The 20,132-nt window shown below is 39.8% G+C and overlaps 1 protein-coding gene across 1 annotated transcript in view; it reads right to left on the bottom strand.

Moving 5' to 3' along the window:
• ADGRB3 (adhesion G protein-coupled receptor B3) overlaps nucleotides 1-20,132 on the bottom strand; it is a gene marked incomplete at both ends in the record, with an annotated part of 540,315 nt that overhangs the window by 274,643 nt on the left and 245,540 nt on the right. Inside the window, one exon of the mRNA XM_083351264.1 lies at nucleotides 18,370-18,478. Coding sequence (XP_083207390.1) covers nucleotides 18,370-18,478 — 109 coding nt within the window. The remainder of the gene's footprint in view (nucleotides 1-18,369; nucleotides 18,479-20,132) is intronic.

Genomic DNA, 20,132 nt, shown 5'->3' with positions numbered 1-20,132 from the left:
AAGGCAACTGGACTGTTTTTTATCCTGTGAGGAGGAAGAAGAAAACATTTCGCTTCTCATCCAAAAAGCTTCATCGGTTCTGATGGCTTCCTTTCATTCTCCCCCCCCCATCAGAACCGATGAAGCTTCTTGGATGAGAAGTGAAATGTTTTCTTCTTCCTCAAGGAAAAAAAACAAAAAAAACAGCCCAGTTGCCTTTTGAAGAAAAAACACCTTTAGACAACTAGGGAGAGAAACTCTTGAATGCTGCTGACTATTTCCTGCTGCATATTGCTGACTGCTGCTGTTGGGTGTGGTTGAAATATTGCTTCCTGCCGATCTAGCTGAGGAAAATTCAGAATCAAGCTGATCTTTCTCCCCTGGAGATGACAAGAAGTACATATAATGAAAATATACGTTCATTGCATTCTGGAAGAGAAGGTACAGGGACTAGATGCGTCATTATTCCCAAACCTATCGGGGAAGATAAGGAATTCTTAGATTGCATCTAGGAAACATTTGTGGAGGTACAGGTAGCCCTCAACGTACGACCATAATTGAGCCCAAAATTTATGTTGCTAAGTGAGAATTTTGTTAAGTGAATTTTGCCCCATTTTACAACTTTTCTTGCCACATTTGTTACGTGAATCACTGCATCTGTCAAATTAGTAATGCAGTTTTTAAGTGAATCTGGCTTCCCTGCTGACTTTATTTGTCAGAAGGTTGCAAAAGGGGATCACTTGACCCCGGGGACACTGTGACCGTCATAAATGTGAATCGGTTGCTAAGCATCCGAATGTAAATCGGGGTGCTACAATGGTCTTAAATGTGAAAAATGGTCCTAAGTCGCTTTTGTAACTTTGAATGGTCACTAAGTAAACCGTTGTAAGTCAAGGACTACCTGTACCATAAAACCTTTCAAAAGACAAAAGAAAGCTAGATGCAAGTACAGAGAGGTGGAAGAAAAAGTCCATGTTTCTTCATTCCTTGTTGAAAAGAAAAGATGAAAGGAAAGAAGAATATTGGAAATGAACATCTATCAGATTGTGCCAATGGGAACAATTTAGATTTATATATATATATCTGTGGGAGCGCCAGCCCTGTGGAACCAACTCCCCCTTGAGCTCCGGATGGCCCCGGATCTCCGGACCTTTTGCCGTGACCTCAAAACTTTCCTTTTTCATCAGGCTGACCTGGACTGACGACGGGTTTTTAAAATGTTTTAATTTTTAATTGTTTATTTAATTTATTTTGGGGCTGTTTATTTAATTTCTCTTAACTTTTGTATTGTTGCTTTTATTGTTGTTATCTGCCCTGAGTCCTTTGGGAGATAGGGCGACATATAAGTCCCATAAATAAATAAATAAATAAATAAATTTGCCTGAAATGGTATAGGTTCTCCTGCTTGAGCAGGGGGTTGGACTAGATGACCTCCAAGGTCCCTTCCTATTCTATTCTATTCTATTCTATTCTATTCTATTCTATTCTATTCTATTCTATTCTATTCTATTCTATTCTATTCTATTCTATTCTATTCTAGTCTAGTCTAGTCTAGTCTAGTCTAGTTAGTCTAGTCTAGTCTAGTCTAGTCTAGTCTAGTCTAGTCTAGTCTCATCTCGTCTTGTAAGTTAGGTTACTTGTGCCCTCAGGATTACCGGAATAGTGCAAATGGGTGTGGAATCTTCTTGGAACTGCTGAACTGCTCTGTGACCCTGAGGGCACAGATAAACCTCTAAGTGGCATCAATGACTCTCAGAAAGAGTATCAACGACCAGATAACTGCAAGTGTATAAATCCTTCCATCCTCCACCATTCAGTCAGAACTAAAGAAGCTTCTGGGATAAGAAGTGAAATGTCTTCAAGAAAAAACAAAACAAAATCCAATTGCGTTTTGAATAAGCCCTCATGGGACAGCCATGAGCTGAATGACTGAGAATCTCCACAGACATTTGAAGAAGAACTATGCTCTGAATATGTCTCTAAGCTCCTTTTCTCAGTTATATTTAAACCTTAAACATATAGTATTGATTGGATCTAGAAAGAAAAGTGGGTAATCTTATCTAGCTAGCAACTGCACTTAACTAGGTTTTTGAAACCCGAGGCAATGATGTGTGGGGCTATAATGCAAAGCGAATAGAGTCTCAGTATGCTGCAACCTTCTATAGTAGAATTATTTGTAATTACATATCATGACAACCCTGTAGCAGTGGTAAACATTTAGTTCTCCCTGGGTTCACTGTGTATTTCTGAAGATTAGTTGTGAAGATGATCTTATTCAAAATCATTCTGTTTCCTGGTTATTTTTCATAATTTATTTCTATATATCCAAGAAGCTGGATCCTTCACACCAATCAATATTTAACAAATTGGTGCTTTTAGCTATCTATAACAAGCACATTTATCTGTCTGTTCTGTTCTTCTGATTCATTGTCAATTGATTCGCAGCTAAATGATGTGCAGACAGCCAAGAGCCAAATAAGACATCATTCACATCTCCATCTAATTTTTCCTGAGCTTTAAAAATCCACAATACTACAAGAGACTCAGAGAAAACGCTTGACCCTTTCCTCAAGTGCTCCTCTTTTCTATCTGTTCACTTTACCCACATCTACTGATTGTCAGAATCAGAAGTTTGAGCAACAGCCAAGTTTTAAGACAGAACAGTTGTTGGCTTCTGTAGTTTCCTCTGATTTTCAAAATTATAATTAAGAGGATAAAATTTAGACATGAAATTGTAAAATGGAATGTAACAGTAAAGTGATAAAATCTGATCTGAAATAGACTTTCTTAAAGATATACTAGACTTTCTGCCTTTTCTCCAGGCATTCTGCTGTGCAATGATCTATCTTTAGAATTACAGAATTGGAAGAGGCCATTTAGGGCACTGAGCCTAACCTGAGCAGGCATGGAACTGAATTTGAACTTTGGGGCATATAAGTTTAAATATGGAGCCTCCTCTTTTTTTGTTTTGAAGACAAGGACAATTGCTCTTCTCCAATCTTTTAATCTTTCAATCTTCTCCAATCTTTTCATCTTTAAAGCCTCCAATCTTCTCCAGGCTTTTAAGAAGAGTCTGGATAGCCATATGTCTGGAATGGTATAGGCTCTCCTTTTTGACCAGGGGGTTGGACTAGAAGACCTCCAAGGTCCCTTCTGCCCTGTTATTCTGTTATTCAAATTTCCAATTATCTGGCACTATAACAGGTGTCTAGGATTACTCAGATATAATTTACTTATGTGGCCTGACCACCTAAAACCACCTGGAATCTTAAGTGTCTTAAAGAATTTAAATAATCAAAACTAAATACACAGTCATAATGCAACTGATTAAAATAGGAACCAAAATTAAAAGGCTAAAATAAAGACTGTAAATATGGCCGTGTTACTTTGCAGTGTTTCTCAATCTCAGAAACTCTAAGAGCATGGATTTCACATCCCAGAATTCCCCAGGCATGAACCATGTTTCCATTTTTGGAAAGCTATGAGATTGGGGAATAACCCTTCATGCTAGATCTCCTGGTAGGTCCAGGCCCTTATAATAGATATTCTTCAGCTGTCTGGGCAGGATGAAAGGGACTGTTGGGAAAAGGGATACTTTCATTGCATATTGCAGATGGGACATATTTTTGCCACAAAGAAGAGGGAGTCAAGCTCTTCTCCAAAGCACTGGAGGGCAGGACAAGAAGCAATGGATGGAAACTAGTCAAGGAGAGAAGCAAGCTAGAACTAAGGAGAAACTTCCTAACAGTTAGGACAATTAACCAGTGGAACGACCTGCCTCAAGAAGTGGTGAATGCTCCAACCACTGGAAGTTTTTAAGAAGAGACTGGACAGCCATTTGTCTGAAATGATATAGGGTTTCCTGCCTGAGCAGGGGGTTGGACTAGATGACCTCCAAGGTACTTTCCAACTCTGTTATTCTCTTCTCTTCTCTTCTCTTCTCTTCTCTTCTCTTCTCTTCTCTTCTCTTCTCTTCGAGTCGCTGATGGTATATAATAATAACCAGAGAGGCCAAATTGGTCTACAGAAATGACCAAATGAAGAATAGAGAAGATACATGGCAAGACAAAATTTTACATGGCTGATACAAAAACTAAACAATTATCAGGGAAAACAGATAACAAGACCTGGCAATGGCTAAGAACAGGAAAGTTGAAGAAAAAGACAGAGGGGCTAATTCTGGCTGCACAAGGTCAAGTCTTAAGAACAAATGCATGCGAAGCCAGAATTGAGAAGACAGCTTTACAAGGCAAATGCCACCTCTGCAGAGAATCTGAAGAAACTGTAAACCACCTTAGTTAGCTGCTGCAAGAAGATTGCACAGACTGGCTACACACAATGCCATAACAAAGTAAAACAATGATGCATTGTAATATCAGCAACACCATGTTCCTGCAAGCAAGAACTGGTGGGACCATAAAAATAGACAAAAGAAAATGAAGACGTTAAAATGCTCTGGAGTTTTAAAATTCAAATAAACAAGCATTTACCATACTACACCCCAGACGTAACAATTATTGATAACAAAGATAAAAATGTCTGGATAATAGACATTGCAAAACCTGAATATAGCAGGATAGAAAAGAAAGAACTGGAGAAAATCACAAAACACAAAGACCTACAAACAGAAGTTGACGATTGTGGCCAAAGAATGCAAAGATAGTACCAGTAGTAACAGGAGTCTTGGGTATAATCCTAAAACATCTGAAGCACCAATTGAACACCTTTGGCATTGACAAAATCACCATCAGTCAATGGAAAAAGGCAGCTTTACTTAGAATAGCTTTCATCCTGAGATGATGCCTTTTAATACCATCAAACAATATCTGCTTATCTCAGGTCTTTGGGCAGGACCAGTTAGGTGGATAAAGATGTCAAATCCAGTCTAAACATCTGGATGACTGTGCAACCCCACTGAAATAATAATAATTTGTGCAAAAGTCCTCCTAGTCACAATCTTCTCTTGCTTCTTGAGCAAGAAATGTAAGAGTCGGTAGGGCTCACTGATTGAAAACCAGCACTTTCTTGAGGAGAATAACCCCATTAACAGCTTTACTTAGTACAATCTGGAATCAATCAACCTCTAAATCTACCGCTATTCTGTTCTGTCTGGATTGGGTCAGAGTTGAAACTTTATTGGCCTTTAGACATTTATCAAGGCTTCCACCCTTGAGTATCATCTGCATATAGATATTTTTCCTTGAACTTGTAGACCTATCCTGGGGTAGACGTATTCAACAGGTACATGTTAGAAAAGATAGGGGAAAAGATTGACTCCTCAGGTATGCCATAACAAAGTACCAATGGGTCATATGTGTTGCCCTTAACAACCACCTTCTGGATCCACCAGTTTAGAGTCACTAAAATTTTTAAATTAACCAAGAATGAATGTTAAAATCCACAACAAACAATTTTGCAACAGTCAACACTTCATTGTTACATGAAATTATTTCAAAAGATGAAACCATTAAAACTGTTGTTTTTGGAAAAAAATAAGTGAATTAAACTGGTGAAAGAGTCACGTTAAAATACACCATCTAAATGTTACCACTATGTATTTGTGTAATTCACCGAAGACACTGAGCATTTCTCCATTTCTGTATCTGGCTGCAACTTTACCATTAATTGATATAAATGCTATTAAATTGTTCTCCTTAGGTTGAATTCATTACATTTCAGTAATGAAATGCATATGCAAGTGTATTTTATAGCAAAGACAGGTATTATAGAAAAAGCATAATCTTCTCTATCATTGAAAAATATAAATTGCATAGTTAACATAGATTCCCTATTGCTGTAATGGTATATGTGACAATATGTGCTTATGTAAGTGAATGTATGCATGCATCCCTGCACACATTTATTCAAAAGTAAGCCCATTCATAGTATTAATTCCAATACAATGCATAGAACTACAATCTAGTGGGTAGCTACTGGATTAGAACTGAGATCACAGAAATAGTTACAGCACAAGGAGTTGGTTTATGATGATGCTCCATTTTAAAAATGCACATCATTTATTATATTTTTTTTCCTAACACTCTCCTCCCAGGAGTTTGGGATGACATGCACTGTCCTTACTATAATAGACATAATTTTATGCTCATACACATATTCTCAGGATAATGTGTCTTTGTCTTCAAAACCAATATTCTATACAGAAATTAAAATGGTAATGTGGAGCCACTAAACCCAATATATAGTCAGGAAGATAAGGGATTGCTGTATGTTACATTTTGCCATTGGACCCTCAGTATAAATGTTGCAATAATACATTTTTTTACACCTATGTGTAAAAATATTTAGTAAGGGAGACTTGAAGGAGATAAGAAAGAAAGAGGTATTAAAGAGAAATCATATTTGAATTCTGGAGGTTCCTGCATTCATTGTTATTGGGTGGAGGTGCAGTGATAGGTAAGAATGAGATACATTGAAAGTGAAAAAACCTGGATCTCTAGAAGAATCAACATTTCAAACTGAAAGCAAATATCAGTGGGAAATGGAGACAGCAGAAGTGACTATACAGGCCCTAAATTCACATTCTAGAACCAACCTTAGTTCAAAGATTCAAGAAACATTCAATCATTGTTTGTTTTATAGGCAGATAGGAAAATTCTCAAGGCCTGAACTTGCTTCTGAATTCTGATATCTTTATAACTGAATTTTATAATCGTTATAGCATCAATCACTTTGTCAAGGAGAAAAACAGTCTTTCAAAAAACCTGTGTGATTACTTTAGACTAATAACTATATACCTGTATTTGAATTTTAATGACAGTAACTTGGCCAAAGATAACTTCAACTTTAAAATATTACTGCAATGCAGCAATGGGTTTTCTTAAGTTTCCTTGCTAAAATCTCTTCAGGTTACAGTACATCCCTTTAATTGTATCATCAGAAAATCAAGAAGAAGAAAAATGAAAATGCCTTTGTCTCCATTTTGCATTTTTTTGTGGCAAGCACATTAATTCTTCCTCAAGCAAGGAGATAGGCAGTTATTATTCTTTTCCACCTCATTAAATTGTCAGAGTAAGAGAAGCTGACTGATATATAACTGTTTGTCACCAAGATCAATTTGTGAAGTTTGAGGAACACAGTGACCTGCTGTGTTTTAAAGAAAAACTCTTGGAGTGATTCTAAGAAGCGCAGTAGGAAATTTCGAGCATTAAAGGGCCAAATACGAAAATCTACTCTCAATTCCTATATCACACCACTGAAAAGATGAAGGGAGCATACAAGATACCCAATATCTTTATCTGTAGATACCTAAAGCTTTTCCCTGTGCATAAAGATGTGAACTGAAAATGATTGACTTTACTGGAAGTGTTCTTAGGTTGCTCTGAAGCTTCTTGTATTGAAGTAGGGAATGAATTTGGAGATGCTATTCTTCAACTGGCTTTTTCTGCCAGATAAAATTGTTGAGTTTATTTTTCTTCTTAATTTGGAATCATCAATCTACTTAGCATACCTCATTGTCTTTAGTTGTGTTATACAGACTGAACATTATAGAATATTTTCTTGGTTGTACACCATAAGGGAAAAGATGAAAAGTGTCAGTTCCTTTTCAATAGTCCTTGTTTGTCCAGATATTTAGATTTAGAGCTTCTTACACCTAGTGCTCCAATGTGTTTAAACTGGGTGTTATTCAATAATCTGTACAGAGTTACATTTCTCCCCCTTTTAAAATTTAATACTAAACTGTAGAATTCACATATGCACAACTATTTGCAGAAAATTTCATTGAGTTCACTCAGCTTGGCTGAGATTCCTATTGGCATATTTTAAAAGTATTTTGGTCAGCTTTAGTTAAAGGGTAATTTAAAAAACTCAAATATATGATAGTCAGGAGATCTTGAATTGGAACATTAATGTATAAAGCTGAGACATAGTGATTGATTAAGGATATTCCATCATAGAGTATATGTTCTTTTTCTTTCTTTTTCTTTTTCTTTTTCCATCTGGTTGAATATCTCCCAGAGATTCACAACTAAGGCAGTCTACAATTATTGTAAATGAAAAATAAAAGTAAATATATACAGACAACATATTTTTGAGGTAAAATGCTGTTAATCATAGTTATTCTAGTTATGGATTGTGAATAATTAATTCTCTGATGCAAAAATCTTCCACCTTTCAAATCTATTATCTGCATGGGCTAGTTAGACTTATTTTGAAAACTGTAGGAAACAAATACCAAAAGGCATTTTAGAGTTTCCAAATGTATCATAATTATAACTGATACAGGTCACTTTTCAAAAAAAATAAGGCAAAACATTCCTACTGCAACAAGGCAATCTAAATGCAAAAATGCATTTCCTCATCTTTTCCCAGCACATTTCAATTAAAATAATATAACTTAATAGATATTCCAGCAGTTGGAAGCACAGGGATGATCTTGTATGACTTGGAACCTAAACAGTCAGATCTAATTGTACTTGAATGGGAGATTCAATGAGAATCCCAAAGTTGTAGGTTTAACCAAGAAGCTGAAAAAAACAAACAAACAAACAAATAAACACCTTGACGAAAACAAGGTCAATAAATCACTTTTGTAATGCTTCCAAAAGGGATGCGGTGGCTCAGTGGGTTAGGAACCTAGCAGTTCGAAAGCACGTAAAAATGCAAGTAGAAAAATAGGGACCACTACGGTGGGAAGGTAACTGCGTTCCGTGCGCCTTTGGCGTTTAGTCATGCCGGCCACATGACCACGGAGACGTCCTCGGACAAGCGCTGGCTCTTTGGCTTTTAAACGGAGATGAGCACTGGCCCCTAGAGTTGGAAACGACTAGCACACATGTGTGGGGGAACCTTTACCTTTACCTTTTTAATGCTTCCAAGGAAAGTATATTGATATGTCCATGAAGTCATAGGAGTGACTCAAAGAAATGAAGCAGCTGTTATTAAACAGAAGGAAAAGGGAGGGAGGAGGGAGATTTATTTAAGGCAGGGGTACCCAAACTCAACTTGTTGACTCCCAAACATTCAACATTCATTAAATGAAAACAATTTAATAAATACTATTTGAATAGTACCACAAATCATCATCATCATTATCATGCCCTTGGATAGTTTCACTGATCTTTAGGAGTCAATATTGATCACTTTGGGAAGCCCTGATCTAAGAAAATATATTAGCCATGAAATTAAGGACAAGAAATGATATACTGCATGACTACATGGCTTTTCATACTTTTGACACTCTGGAAGGCCCTTGGCTATAGTAAAGGAAAATACTACTGTATACAACTATTTCTAATCTAAAGGGTTAATAGTTAATTCTTCCTACAATGTATTACAGCCATCTACCTTCCTTCTCAGCTCCTATTATAGGCATATCTGAATTTACCGTTTAAGCTGCTCTCTTATACTCATTCCAGTCTAATTCTAATTATTGTTTTTTTTTTAAAAAAATCTTGCCCCAACAGATACACTTTTGCAACACTTTGCAAGCTTTTCAGTCCAGACTGCAGGCCAAACATATTCTCCCATTGGAGATTGCCCTTCTGCTGTGCCCTGTCACCTTTCTCTTCCAGACATAGATCAAGTGCCAGCCTCTCTCTTGTGGGAGGGATTTCCTGGACATATATACCTTTTATACATGTGAGTGTGCATTTGCATATACATATATAGATTCACAAAGTTAAGTTAAATTTATACACTCAAGGTTAAAGCATCAAACAGCACACTTTCTTTTCCAGTATGCACTCTAGTCACTTTTCATTTTCCTCCAATCTTTCTGATGTGTTCAACAGAATACATGTCTTGACTGTTTGGAAACAAGATTCTCCCTCCTAGTCACAGCCGTATATATATATATAATCCTTTTTTTGTTTTTGTTTTTTACATTTGAAATGGTGGGGTGGGGAATCTGCTATTTTGAGATACAACTCTATGCAGATTTATTTAAGAGGAATCATATATAGGAATCTGGGTAGAGGCATGGTGAGGTAGGATATTGCCATGCAAACTCTGATCCTTAGGTACTTGTATATGAGGGTGATGGTTGTATCATGCCATCATTTTGTCATCATCATGGTTACAAAAAGATGCCTATAACACATACATCCATGTTTTTGAAGTAAGAACCATACTCTTTATGAAAACATAACCAGAATAGTGACAAAGTAGTTCAAATAGATTATGAAAATAATAGTAATTTTTACCATGCCTGTTTCATATGCCTGTTTGGAATTGTAAGTAACAATTGTAAGTGATAGCCCAGTTAGTTTGTGCTAAGTATTAAGATGTTTTGTGAATTCACAGTCTTTTCTGCAGGTGATTATCTTGATTATGCTTGTTAAATATATCACTGTTTTAGTTAAGCTGTTTACACAAACATCACTTCTTTCCTCTCTCTCTCTCTCTTTCTCTTTCTCTTTCTCTGTCACTCTCTCTGTCTCTGTGTCTGTCTGTCTGTCTGTCTGTCTGTCTCTCTCTCTCTCTCTCTCTCTCTCACACACACACACACAAAGAGCAGCAGCAGCAGATTCTTCTTGTTTCTCTTTAATCAGTCTTTTCGGAAACTTCTTTGGCTCAGAATTGATTTTGCTGACATAAAAATTATGAATAGTGTTAGATGTCAGATGTTATTTTGCTCTTGTTAGATATAAGAGAGGAGCCTCCAGCTGTTTCAATGCAATTGAAGCATGTTGTATGATTGCTAAATCCAGTATATTTAATAGCTGTTTGTCTTTACTCTTTCAGATTCTTTGCTAACACTTATTAATTCTATTAACCTGAGGTATCTACTGAAGACCATTTAAGAACTTATTTAGTAACGTTCATATGTGTAGATCCGCCACAGAATTAGGGGAGGTTATGTCCCCAAAGTCTTCTTCACTCACTTAATTATGGCAAACAGCTATATCTGCCTCTTTTAGGGCATGAACTGAGAGCAAGCCACCTTAAAATAGATCCACTAAATGTCATCCTTCAAAACACCTCCTAATCCATAAAGCCAGTAAAAAAATATGTCTATTCAGCAGTTTGTATCAAGCATCAATTTTTCTATTGCTTTGTCTGTGAAAGCAAGGCTTCTGTAGGATTTTGTGATTTTTCTGAAATTGGCACTTCTATATAACTTTTAAAGATTCCTTCTGATGGGAGATTGAAAAAAAGACCTAGATTACAACTCAACAATAAGGATTACTATATTCATGATGGCTGAGAAGACCAACATGTCTACACTAAAGTAAATAGTCTTTTCAAGATGGTGAAAACTGTTGTGTAGCCAGTTCTTTGGAGGCAATAAGCGAGACGAGAGGTTGCAAACAGGAACATTGCTTTATTGAGGCAAACAGGAATAGAACTGAAACAGAGGCTTCTGCACAGCTACTTATATGGTTGGCCACTAGGCGGCGGCCAATAGGTTTAAAGGAACCCATTCCCTCCCCAAATCATCCAATGATCTTCTGGGAGACAGCAAGTCTGGCTAGTCAGTGACCGTTACACAGACACACCAATTGAGCAACCTTAAGCAGCATTCAAACAGACATGTGAAACATTTCAAGTAAAATCCCAATACATTACACCCCTCCCCTCTAGAATGTACATACATTATTTAAGAATATAATCTTGTAAATATTGCGGTGGTTTACGCGACCTTTCAGAACACCTGGGGGATCCCAGCAACTTCCAGTCTACCAGCTTGCCCGCTGGGCTGGGTAGACCTGTGTTCTTAGGTTCACATGAGTCGGATTGACTTGAGTCCCTTTGGCTGGCCATTCCTGGTTGGCCCAAACCAAAGTCCAATGAGGTAGCTGTGTCAGCCAAGCTGCTGTTGTGTTTGGGTTGACTTTCCTTGTCTGGAGACCCATGTTGCACTCCATCTATGACCACTTCCCTGTTGTACTGACTGAGTCCTCAGAGTGTGTGAACTACCCTGTTTGGCTGCCGGTTTCCAGCTCTAATTGCGGACCTGCCATGAGGTCCTTAGTGGCCATTCTGCAAAATGCTTCCACAGCTGATCAATATGGAGGTGAACAACTTGACCCCCATCCATAGCCACTTTGTAAGAAAGAGGTCCCAAAATTTTGGCAATTTTACCCAGCACCCACAAGTTCCCATGGCCATAGTTCCGGGCTCACACCGCATCACCCACTTGCAACCCCCTTGGGTCCTTTGGGCATGTGGTGTCTGCTGCTACCCAGTCAGGATACAAGCTGTCCAGTTTTGTGATTAGTCTTCTCCCCCAGAGAAGCTCTGCTGGGCTCTTGCCCATTGCTGTGCAAGGCGTAGTGTGCTGGCAAAGCAAAAAACCAGCCAGCCTATGGTGCCAATCCCCAGTCACAATGTGCTTGAGTGACTCCTTTGTCATACGCACCATACATTCAGCCTGCCCGTTAGTCGAGGGGTGAAAGGGAGCCGAGGTTGCATTCCTTATGAGATTAGTCCTCAAGAAGGCCTGAAATTTTGCCACTGTGAACTGGCCCCCGTTGTCTGAGATTATGACATCTGGCAGCCCATGTGTGTCAAAAAGCTTCCTAAGCACGTGGATGGTCCTAGCAGTAGTCTTAGTAGATATAGGAATTACTTCCAACCATTTAGAGTGGCTGTCAACCACTATCAAAAACAGCTGTCCCTGAAAGGGCCCAGCGAAGTCAATGTGAATCCTTGATCATAGTGTATGAGTCTCCTCCCATCAGTGGTCAGGGGCCTGTGGCATTTCTGGTCTGGATTGTTGACACGTGTAACACCCATGTACTTGGGCTTCGATAGCCTCATCTAACCCTGGCCACCATAGGTAGCTCTGTACCAATGCCTTCATCCGGACTATGTCTGGATGGCCCTCATGCAGAGACTGAAGTACACAGTGCCTTAATGAACTGGGGACAATAACCCTGCTCCCCCATAAGATGCAGCCTTTGTGAGCTGAAAGTTCATGTCTATGTATGAAATAGCTTTGGAACTCTGTTCCAGGACTATTTTCAAGCCACTCAGTGTGAATCCATGACAAAACTCTACTTAAAACTTTGTCTGCAGCAGTTTCTGTAGCCACATCCCCAGCATGGAGGGGAAACTCAGGCAAATCCTGAATTGACAAAATGCGACGTGCTGGAGCCAGATCTGGCTCTACCTGTGGCAATGGCAACCTGCGAAGGCCATCTGGATGGCCCATGTCTTTGCTGAGGCATCTGCCTGCCTGTAGTAAGTAACCCCAACAGTGCTTGTGGTCAGTGAAGACCGTGAATTTCCTATCGTACAAGTAATCATGGAATTTCTTCACCCCAGCCACAATGGCCAAGGCCTGTTTGTCAATCTGAGTGTAATTGCACTCAGCTGAGGACAATGTCCTTGAATAATAGGCAATGGGGACTTGAGTCCCATCACTAGACAAATGGCTTAGTACAGCCCCACCCCATAAGGGAATGCGTCACATGCAATGCATACAGGCAATGTTTATTAAAGTGCATAAGCACTGAATTGGAGGACAGTAGTGACTTACTGTCACTGCCTTAAAACTGTTTTCTTGGACCTTGGTCCACTTCTATGTAGTGTTCTTGTCTAAGAGCTGGTGTAATGTCTCTGCCACTGAGGCCTTGTTAGGCAGGAATGGATTGTAAAAATTCAGGAGACCCAGGAATGCCTGGAGCTCTCCTTTGGATCTGGGACTTGGTGCCAACTGAATTGCCTTCAGCTTGGATTCTGCAGGTTGGATGCCCTCGGCATCAATATGGAATCCCAGGAACTCAGTGGAAGGGACCCTAATTTTACACTTGTCCCTTTTCAGTTTGAGTCCCACTGTGTGGAACCATTGAAGGATGGCTTTGAGCCTCCTTACAAGCACCTCAGTGGACTCACCACTGATGAGAACATCGTCGAAATAGGGGCAACCCCCTGAAATGTCCTTGAGCATATGCTCCATAACTTCCTGGAAGATTCCTGGGGCTACGCTAACCCCAAATTGAAGGCGTTTTACCTTAAAAGCCCCCGTATGTGTCACAATTGTTTGTGCGGTGCTGTGGCCTTGTCCACAGGTAACTGCTGATAGGCCTGTGCCAAATCTAATTTAGCAAACATGGTACCCATTTGCAGCGATGCCAAAATGTGGCTAACAACTGGCAATGGGTACACGTGCTGCTGTAGTGCCTAGTTAATGGTGTAATCAGTGAAAATCCTGACCTCCCATTGGCCTTAAGTGGCGTGACAATGGGAGTTTCCCATTCACCCCCATCTACGGGCTGTAGTACCCCCTGACTGACTAGCTTGTCCAGCTCTGCATTGATTTTGTGTTTTAGTGCAAATGGCACTCTACGGGGCTTGATCCTAATAGACGTTAACAGCAGAATCAAGCTTAAAGGCTATCGGAGGGCCCTTGTACTCTCCCATGTGTCAAAAACATCTGCCAATTCCTCACATACTGACGCCAAGTTCGCCACTTGTGTCCGGTGGATCCCGGTTACTTGAATGCCCAGTGCATCAAACAACTCAAGCCCTATTAAGCTCATTCTCTGGCCCTCCACCACAATCACATCTAGGTCCCCCGAAAACCCCTTGAATTTGACAGCCAAGGTGGCCTCGCCTTTGATGGCTACTCAAGAATTCTGGAAGTCAGTTAGAATGATATTGGATGGCCTAAGCTTGGCCCATCTCTTGCTGCGGTTGCACACAAACCGGAAAGTCTCCAGGGAAATAATGGATACAGCTGAACCAGTGTCCAGTTCCATCCTGCAAGGAATGCCTTGCAGCTCGACATGAAGCTGAAGTTTTGGTTTAAGGGGGCGGCAAGCTCCTGTGTGGCAAATGCTCCAGCAACTGGAGCAGAACCCTACTCTATGCTGCCCCGGGGCCCCGGTACCTCTCCTGATTGGATCGTCTGATTGGCGGTCCTTCTGGTGACCTCTACAGACTGCTGCGATGTGGCCAGATTTTCCACAGGCCCAAAAAGTGGCTGTCCTGAACCAGCAGTCCGCTTGTTGGTGGCAGCTGCCACAGCCCAAACACCAAAGGAAGGGAACTGCCTTGTAAGAGGGCTTCAGTTCCTTGTCGTGGTGCCATTGAATCTTGTCTTCGGGGTCAGAGTTGACATCTTCTTGATGCTCAGCATCCTCGTGGTGGATGGCTTCCTCGTGAGGAGTGCTTATGGCAGGCCACAATGCCTTCATGGCCACACCGGCAGCTTCATCTTCCATGACCTCTTTTAAAGCTTCTTGAAGTGAGAGAGTCTCTTTTGCAAAATGTTTTTGTTGTAACTTTCTGCTTCTGAGTCCACGAATGAGTCGGTCATGAAGCCTTTCTTCCAAGTTCAAAAATTGACACCGTCGCAAAGCTTGTCTCAATGCCATGATTAATTCTGTGGCCATCTCGCTGGGTTGTTGTACTCGTTCGAAGGCATGCCTCCATGCTATCACCGACAGCTTCAGTTGGAAATGGTCACCGAGCCATTTCTTCAGGTCCACATAAGTAACAGACTCCAGCTGCACCGGTGCAACTAAGTTCTCTGCGATGTTGAACATTGCAGGCCCACAGACACAGAGAAGTGCTGTGGCCTTCAGGCGAGTTTCGGCAACTTGGTTTGCATGGAGGTAGTTCTTTACTCTTGAAATGTAGAACGAGCATCTGTCTGGGTGAATGTCGTCAAATTCTTTGAGCTTTCCAACCTTTCCAAGTCTTCATGGCTCAGGCCTTGCATTGCCTCTTGCTGCTTCTTCTTCATAGGCCCTGGGACTGGACCACAGAGCAGATGGTCACTAGCGTGGCTTGCTAGACTGACCGAGGGGGGGGGAAAGTGTGGTCCCTGCCAAGCACTGTGCTGGCCTCACCCCCTAGTGACTTTCAGCTCTATCAAAGAAGCAACATCCCATCCTCGTTGCCAGTGTTGTGTAACCAGTTCTTTGGAGGCAATAAGCGAGACAAGAGGTTGCAAACAGGAACATTGCTTTATTGAGGCAAACAGGAACAGAACTGAAACAGAGACTTCTGTGTAGCTACTTATATGGTTGGCCACTAGGTGGCGGCCAATAGGTTTAAAGGAACCCATTCCTGCCCCAAATCATCCAATGATCTTCTTGGAGACAGCAAGTCTGGCTAGTCAGTGACCGTTACACAGACACACTAATTGAGCAACCTTAAGCAGCATTCAAACAGACACATGAAACAGTTCAAGTATAATCCCAATACATTAGGTAAAGGTAAAGGTTCCCCTGCACATGTGTGCTAGAAGTTTCTAACTCTAGGGGCCGGTGCTCATCTCCGTTTCAAAGCCAAAGAGCCAGCATTTGTCCAAAGACATCTCCGTGGTCATATGGCCGGCATGACTAGACGCCAAAGGCGCACGGAACAGTGCTACCTTCCCACCGTAGTGGTCTCTATTTTTCTACTTGCATTTTTACGTGCTTTCGAACTGCTAGGTTGGCAGAAGCTGGGACGAGTAACAGGCTCTCACTCTGTTACGCGGCACTCGGGATTCGACCCGCCAAACTGCCGACCTTCTGATCGACAAGCTCAGCGTCCTAACCCACTGAGGCACCACGTCCCAATACATTACAAAAACATTAATATTTCAATATTTTAAGAAGATGTGGTGATTGTTCTTACAAAACAGCTACAGGGGTGAGAGGGTTGGTGATTCACAAAACACTTGACATGGTAGAGTACGAACATTTGTCAGAAAGTAAACTTCTACCTGCTACCCAATCTTAGCCTTCAGGGTACTCTCTAGCCAACTAGTTCAAAGACTGATGGTGATTATGTCCTATCAACTCAGTGCTGATTCTTAGCAACCACATAGATTTTCATCAGTAGTATCTATCCCTAATCTGGTCCTTCAAGTATTCAAAGGATGCAACCACTGCCACCATTTGAAGCTATCCACCTTACTGCTGATCATTCTCTTCTCTTCTAGATTTCTCAACAGAGGTAGGTAGAACATACACAATATATTCAGAATATAACTTGAAGCAGGTCACTTGTGCCTTAAGTGAGAACACTGGATTGATTTGTTCAATAATCCATCTGTTTTTTTTCTTCTTGAACTCTTCTCCAATACCAAAGTTTCCAAACAACAACACTTTTTTATTCTGTTTTTTCAAAGTTTAACTTTCTATGGCCTGCATGATTCTGCATGTGACATTTTTCTTGACTGCTTCACTGTTGATAGTCAATGCTAACCGGCAGAAGCTATCCATCACTTCAGTATTTTCTTTGACAGTTCTAAGAGTGGTTGATGTAGCTGTTAGTCTTCTTTATATTAGCTTGTTCTTATTTACCTTTAACCCTACTCCCTCTTTTTTATGTGCATCTTGATTTTCATTCTTAGTTTGCCAAATGTTTTCATTTTCTTCCTCCAATTTTAAAACCCCATTCATCTTTTTTCACTTTCCCTCAATATATATTTGGCCTTATCTCATTGCTGACTTGGAGCCAGTCTGTTTTGCCATGTTCCATCTGGAGTATTATTATTATTTATTATATTTATACGCCACACATCTTATTGTTCGAGGTGACTCTGGGCGGTTTATGGCATCCTCTAGATATAAGTTTCACATGAGGACAGTAAAATATTCTGGGATTCCTATTTTCCTAAAGACATTCTACTAGCTTGACATAGTTCATCTATCGGAAGGCTTTTCTGTTAACAATAAACACATGTTGACTTTTTTTTGAGTTCTATGGCTTTCTCAATTATCTACTGTACATCAGCAATAGTGTCCCTTACTCCTTGATCTTTCCATAACTCCTAGAGAAGGATGCGCATTTGGAATTCAAATGTTAATCAGGATGTGGATGCAAAATAATTAACTATGCTACATGCTTTAAATTTTATGTTTTTTAGAAAAAGCCACAACGTTTCTATCTCATACTTGTATAAAATTTGATATAAAGTCATCTTTGAATCAAATTCAACTCCTGGTGACTTCTGTAGAGGTAACAGTACAGTTGCCCTCATGTAACATGAAAATGGTTTGCTATTGCCTTTTTTCCAGGATATATTTTAACTCCCTGAATCATAACTGATCGTTGCTTCTTGGAGAAATTTCTGTTTATGAAGTCTATTTGATTTACCCACACGGGTCTCCATTGAAGTGCCTCATATTTTAGTTTCAGAGGAGGAAATAACATGATCCTTTTTGTGTAACATTACATATAACAGAATTGAAACTTTATTAGAAGAGCTGCAAAAGCAATTTCAGAATAGGTTTATTTGCTCCCGTGATATCTGCCACTTCAAATTAGAAAATTTGTTTTACTTCGTAATCACACTTACTTTCCAAGTGTGTATCAAAACAGAACCTACTATACAGGCTTTAATTGCCAATACGGAAAAAAAATATACATTTGGAACAGAGGATGGATCTCAATCTTATTTGTCCCATAAATAATATTTACATGATACGATTATTTAAGAAAGCTTAAAATATGTATATGGTAAAAAACATTCCTATTTCTTACCTACATTTCCAGTCATTAAGTACGAATTCTGAAAGTCCATCATCCCCATTCCAACAATGTGTATAAAATCTTCAATCACCTGCATAAGTTCTATGGAGCCTTGGTAGATCTTTAGAAGGAAAAAACAAAAGGTCTCACACTCAGTAACTGCAGGATCTCAATTTGTCCAATTTGTCCAGCAGCATTACAAAATTAATGAAGCCTACAACAGTTGGGTTGTTTGATGGATGCCTTTGCAGCAATAGCACATGCTCTTATGGATGAAGGTTTTCCTCCCCAGAAACATCTATAATGGATTCCCATATGTGCACTGAAAGGTAGGGGATCTTTCAGGATATAATGAGGGTTAAATGAGAACCTCCTGGGAGAAGTAGAAGGGACCTGCTTGAGTTTACTGAGGAATTTAGCATACTGTTAGTTTTTGACTCAGTGTATAAATCTGCAAGGGACGCAGTGGCTCAGTGGGTTAGGACGCTAAGCTTGTCGATCAGAAGATTGGCAGTTTGGTGGCTCGAATCCCGAGTGCCACGTAGCAGAGTGAGCGCCTGTTACTCGTCCCAGCTTCTTTGGTGTCTAGTCATGCTGGCCACATGACCACGGAGACGTCCTCGGACAAGCGCTGGCTCTTCGGCTTTGAAATGGAGAAGAGCACCGGCCCCTAGAGTTGGAAATGACTAGCACGCATGTGCGGGGGAACCTTTACCTTTACCTTATAAATCTGCAGTGATTACAAGGCAGGCAATTTTGCATTGCAAGTTCTTTTAGTAAGACATCAAATGGAAAATGCATTAACCTTATGATAAAAAGAATAATATTTTGACTTTTCCATCTATAGAGCGCAGTTATGGGAAGTCAATTAAGTATGGGATTGGGGAAAAATGGATGTTAAATGGATATCAATAAAAATTCACGCCCTGTGAACCGCCCTGAGTCCTCAGGGAGAAGGGCGGTATATAAATGTTATTAAATTAAAAATTAAATTAAATTCTTAAAATCAAAAGATGAAGAATTGAGTTAATTGTGCATTATTTCTGATTTGGCCTTTACATGCTAAGTTTACGTATACAATTTGCATTTGTATGTTTTCAGAGATTTTACTGTTGGACAAAGGTGGAGGAGTTGTTTTAAATAATTATTTTGCAATATAAAATCTAAGGAAAATTAGATAATTATTAGATGCATGTCAGTCACTCAGTGCTAACTATCTTAAAATATGTGTTTAAAAACTCATTGTGGTATATCATCCTAAAATCCTATTGAAGGATTTCTGAAAGAACTCCCGCTAAATATATCACCTCATAAGTTATAAAATATGCATACATGGTTTATAACAAACAATGAATATTTAATCTAATGACATCTTATGGAAAACCAGTTGTTTGTTTCCTGACAACCTATCTTGTTATGTTATCTTTTAAGCATTCTGAATTAAATATGTGCAAGTATACTAAGGCTGGGACAAACAAGGGAACTTCTGTCAATTACAATGTTAATGTCCATAAAGTAAAGGTAAAGGTTTCCCCACTCCATTGGTGTCCAACTTTAGGGGTGGTGCTCATCTGCGTTTCTTAGCTGAGAGAGCCAGTGTTGTCTAAAGACATTTCTTGATTATGTGGCCAGGATGAATTTTATGCCAAAGCACATGGAAAGATGTTAACTTCCCACCAAAGTGATACCTATTTATCTACTCACATTTGCATGCTTTTGAACTGCTAGGTGGGCAGGAGCTAGCGCAAGAACAGGAGCTCACACCGTTGCACGCC

Source organism: Vipera ursinii (assembly GCF_947247035.1).
Source record: "Vipera ursinii genome assembly, chromosome: 1".
NCBI lineage: Eukaryota > Metazoa > Chordata > Lepidosauria > Squamata > Viperidae > Vipera > Vipera ursinii.
The sequence above is the reverse complement of the archived record's forward strand: the minus strand, read 5'-3'. Positions and strand labels throughout refer to the sequence as shown.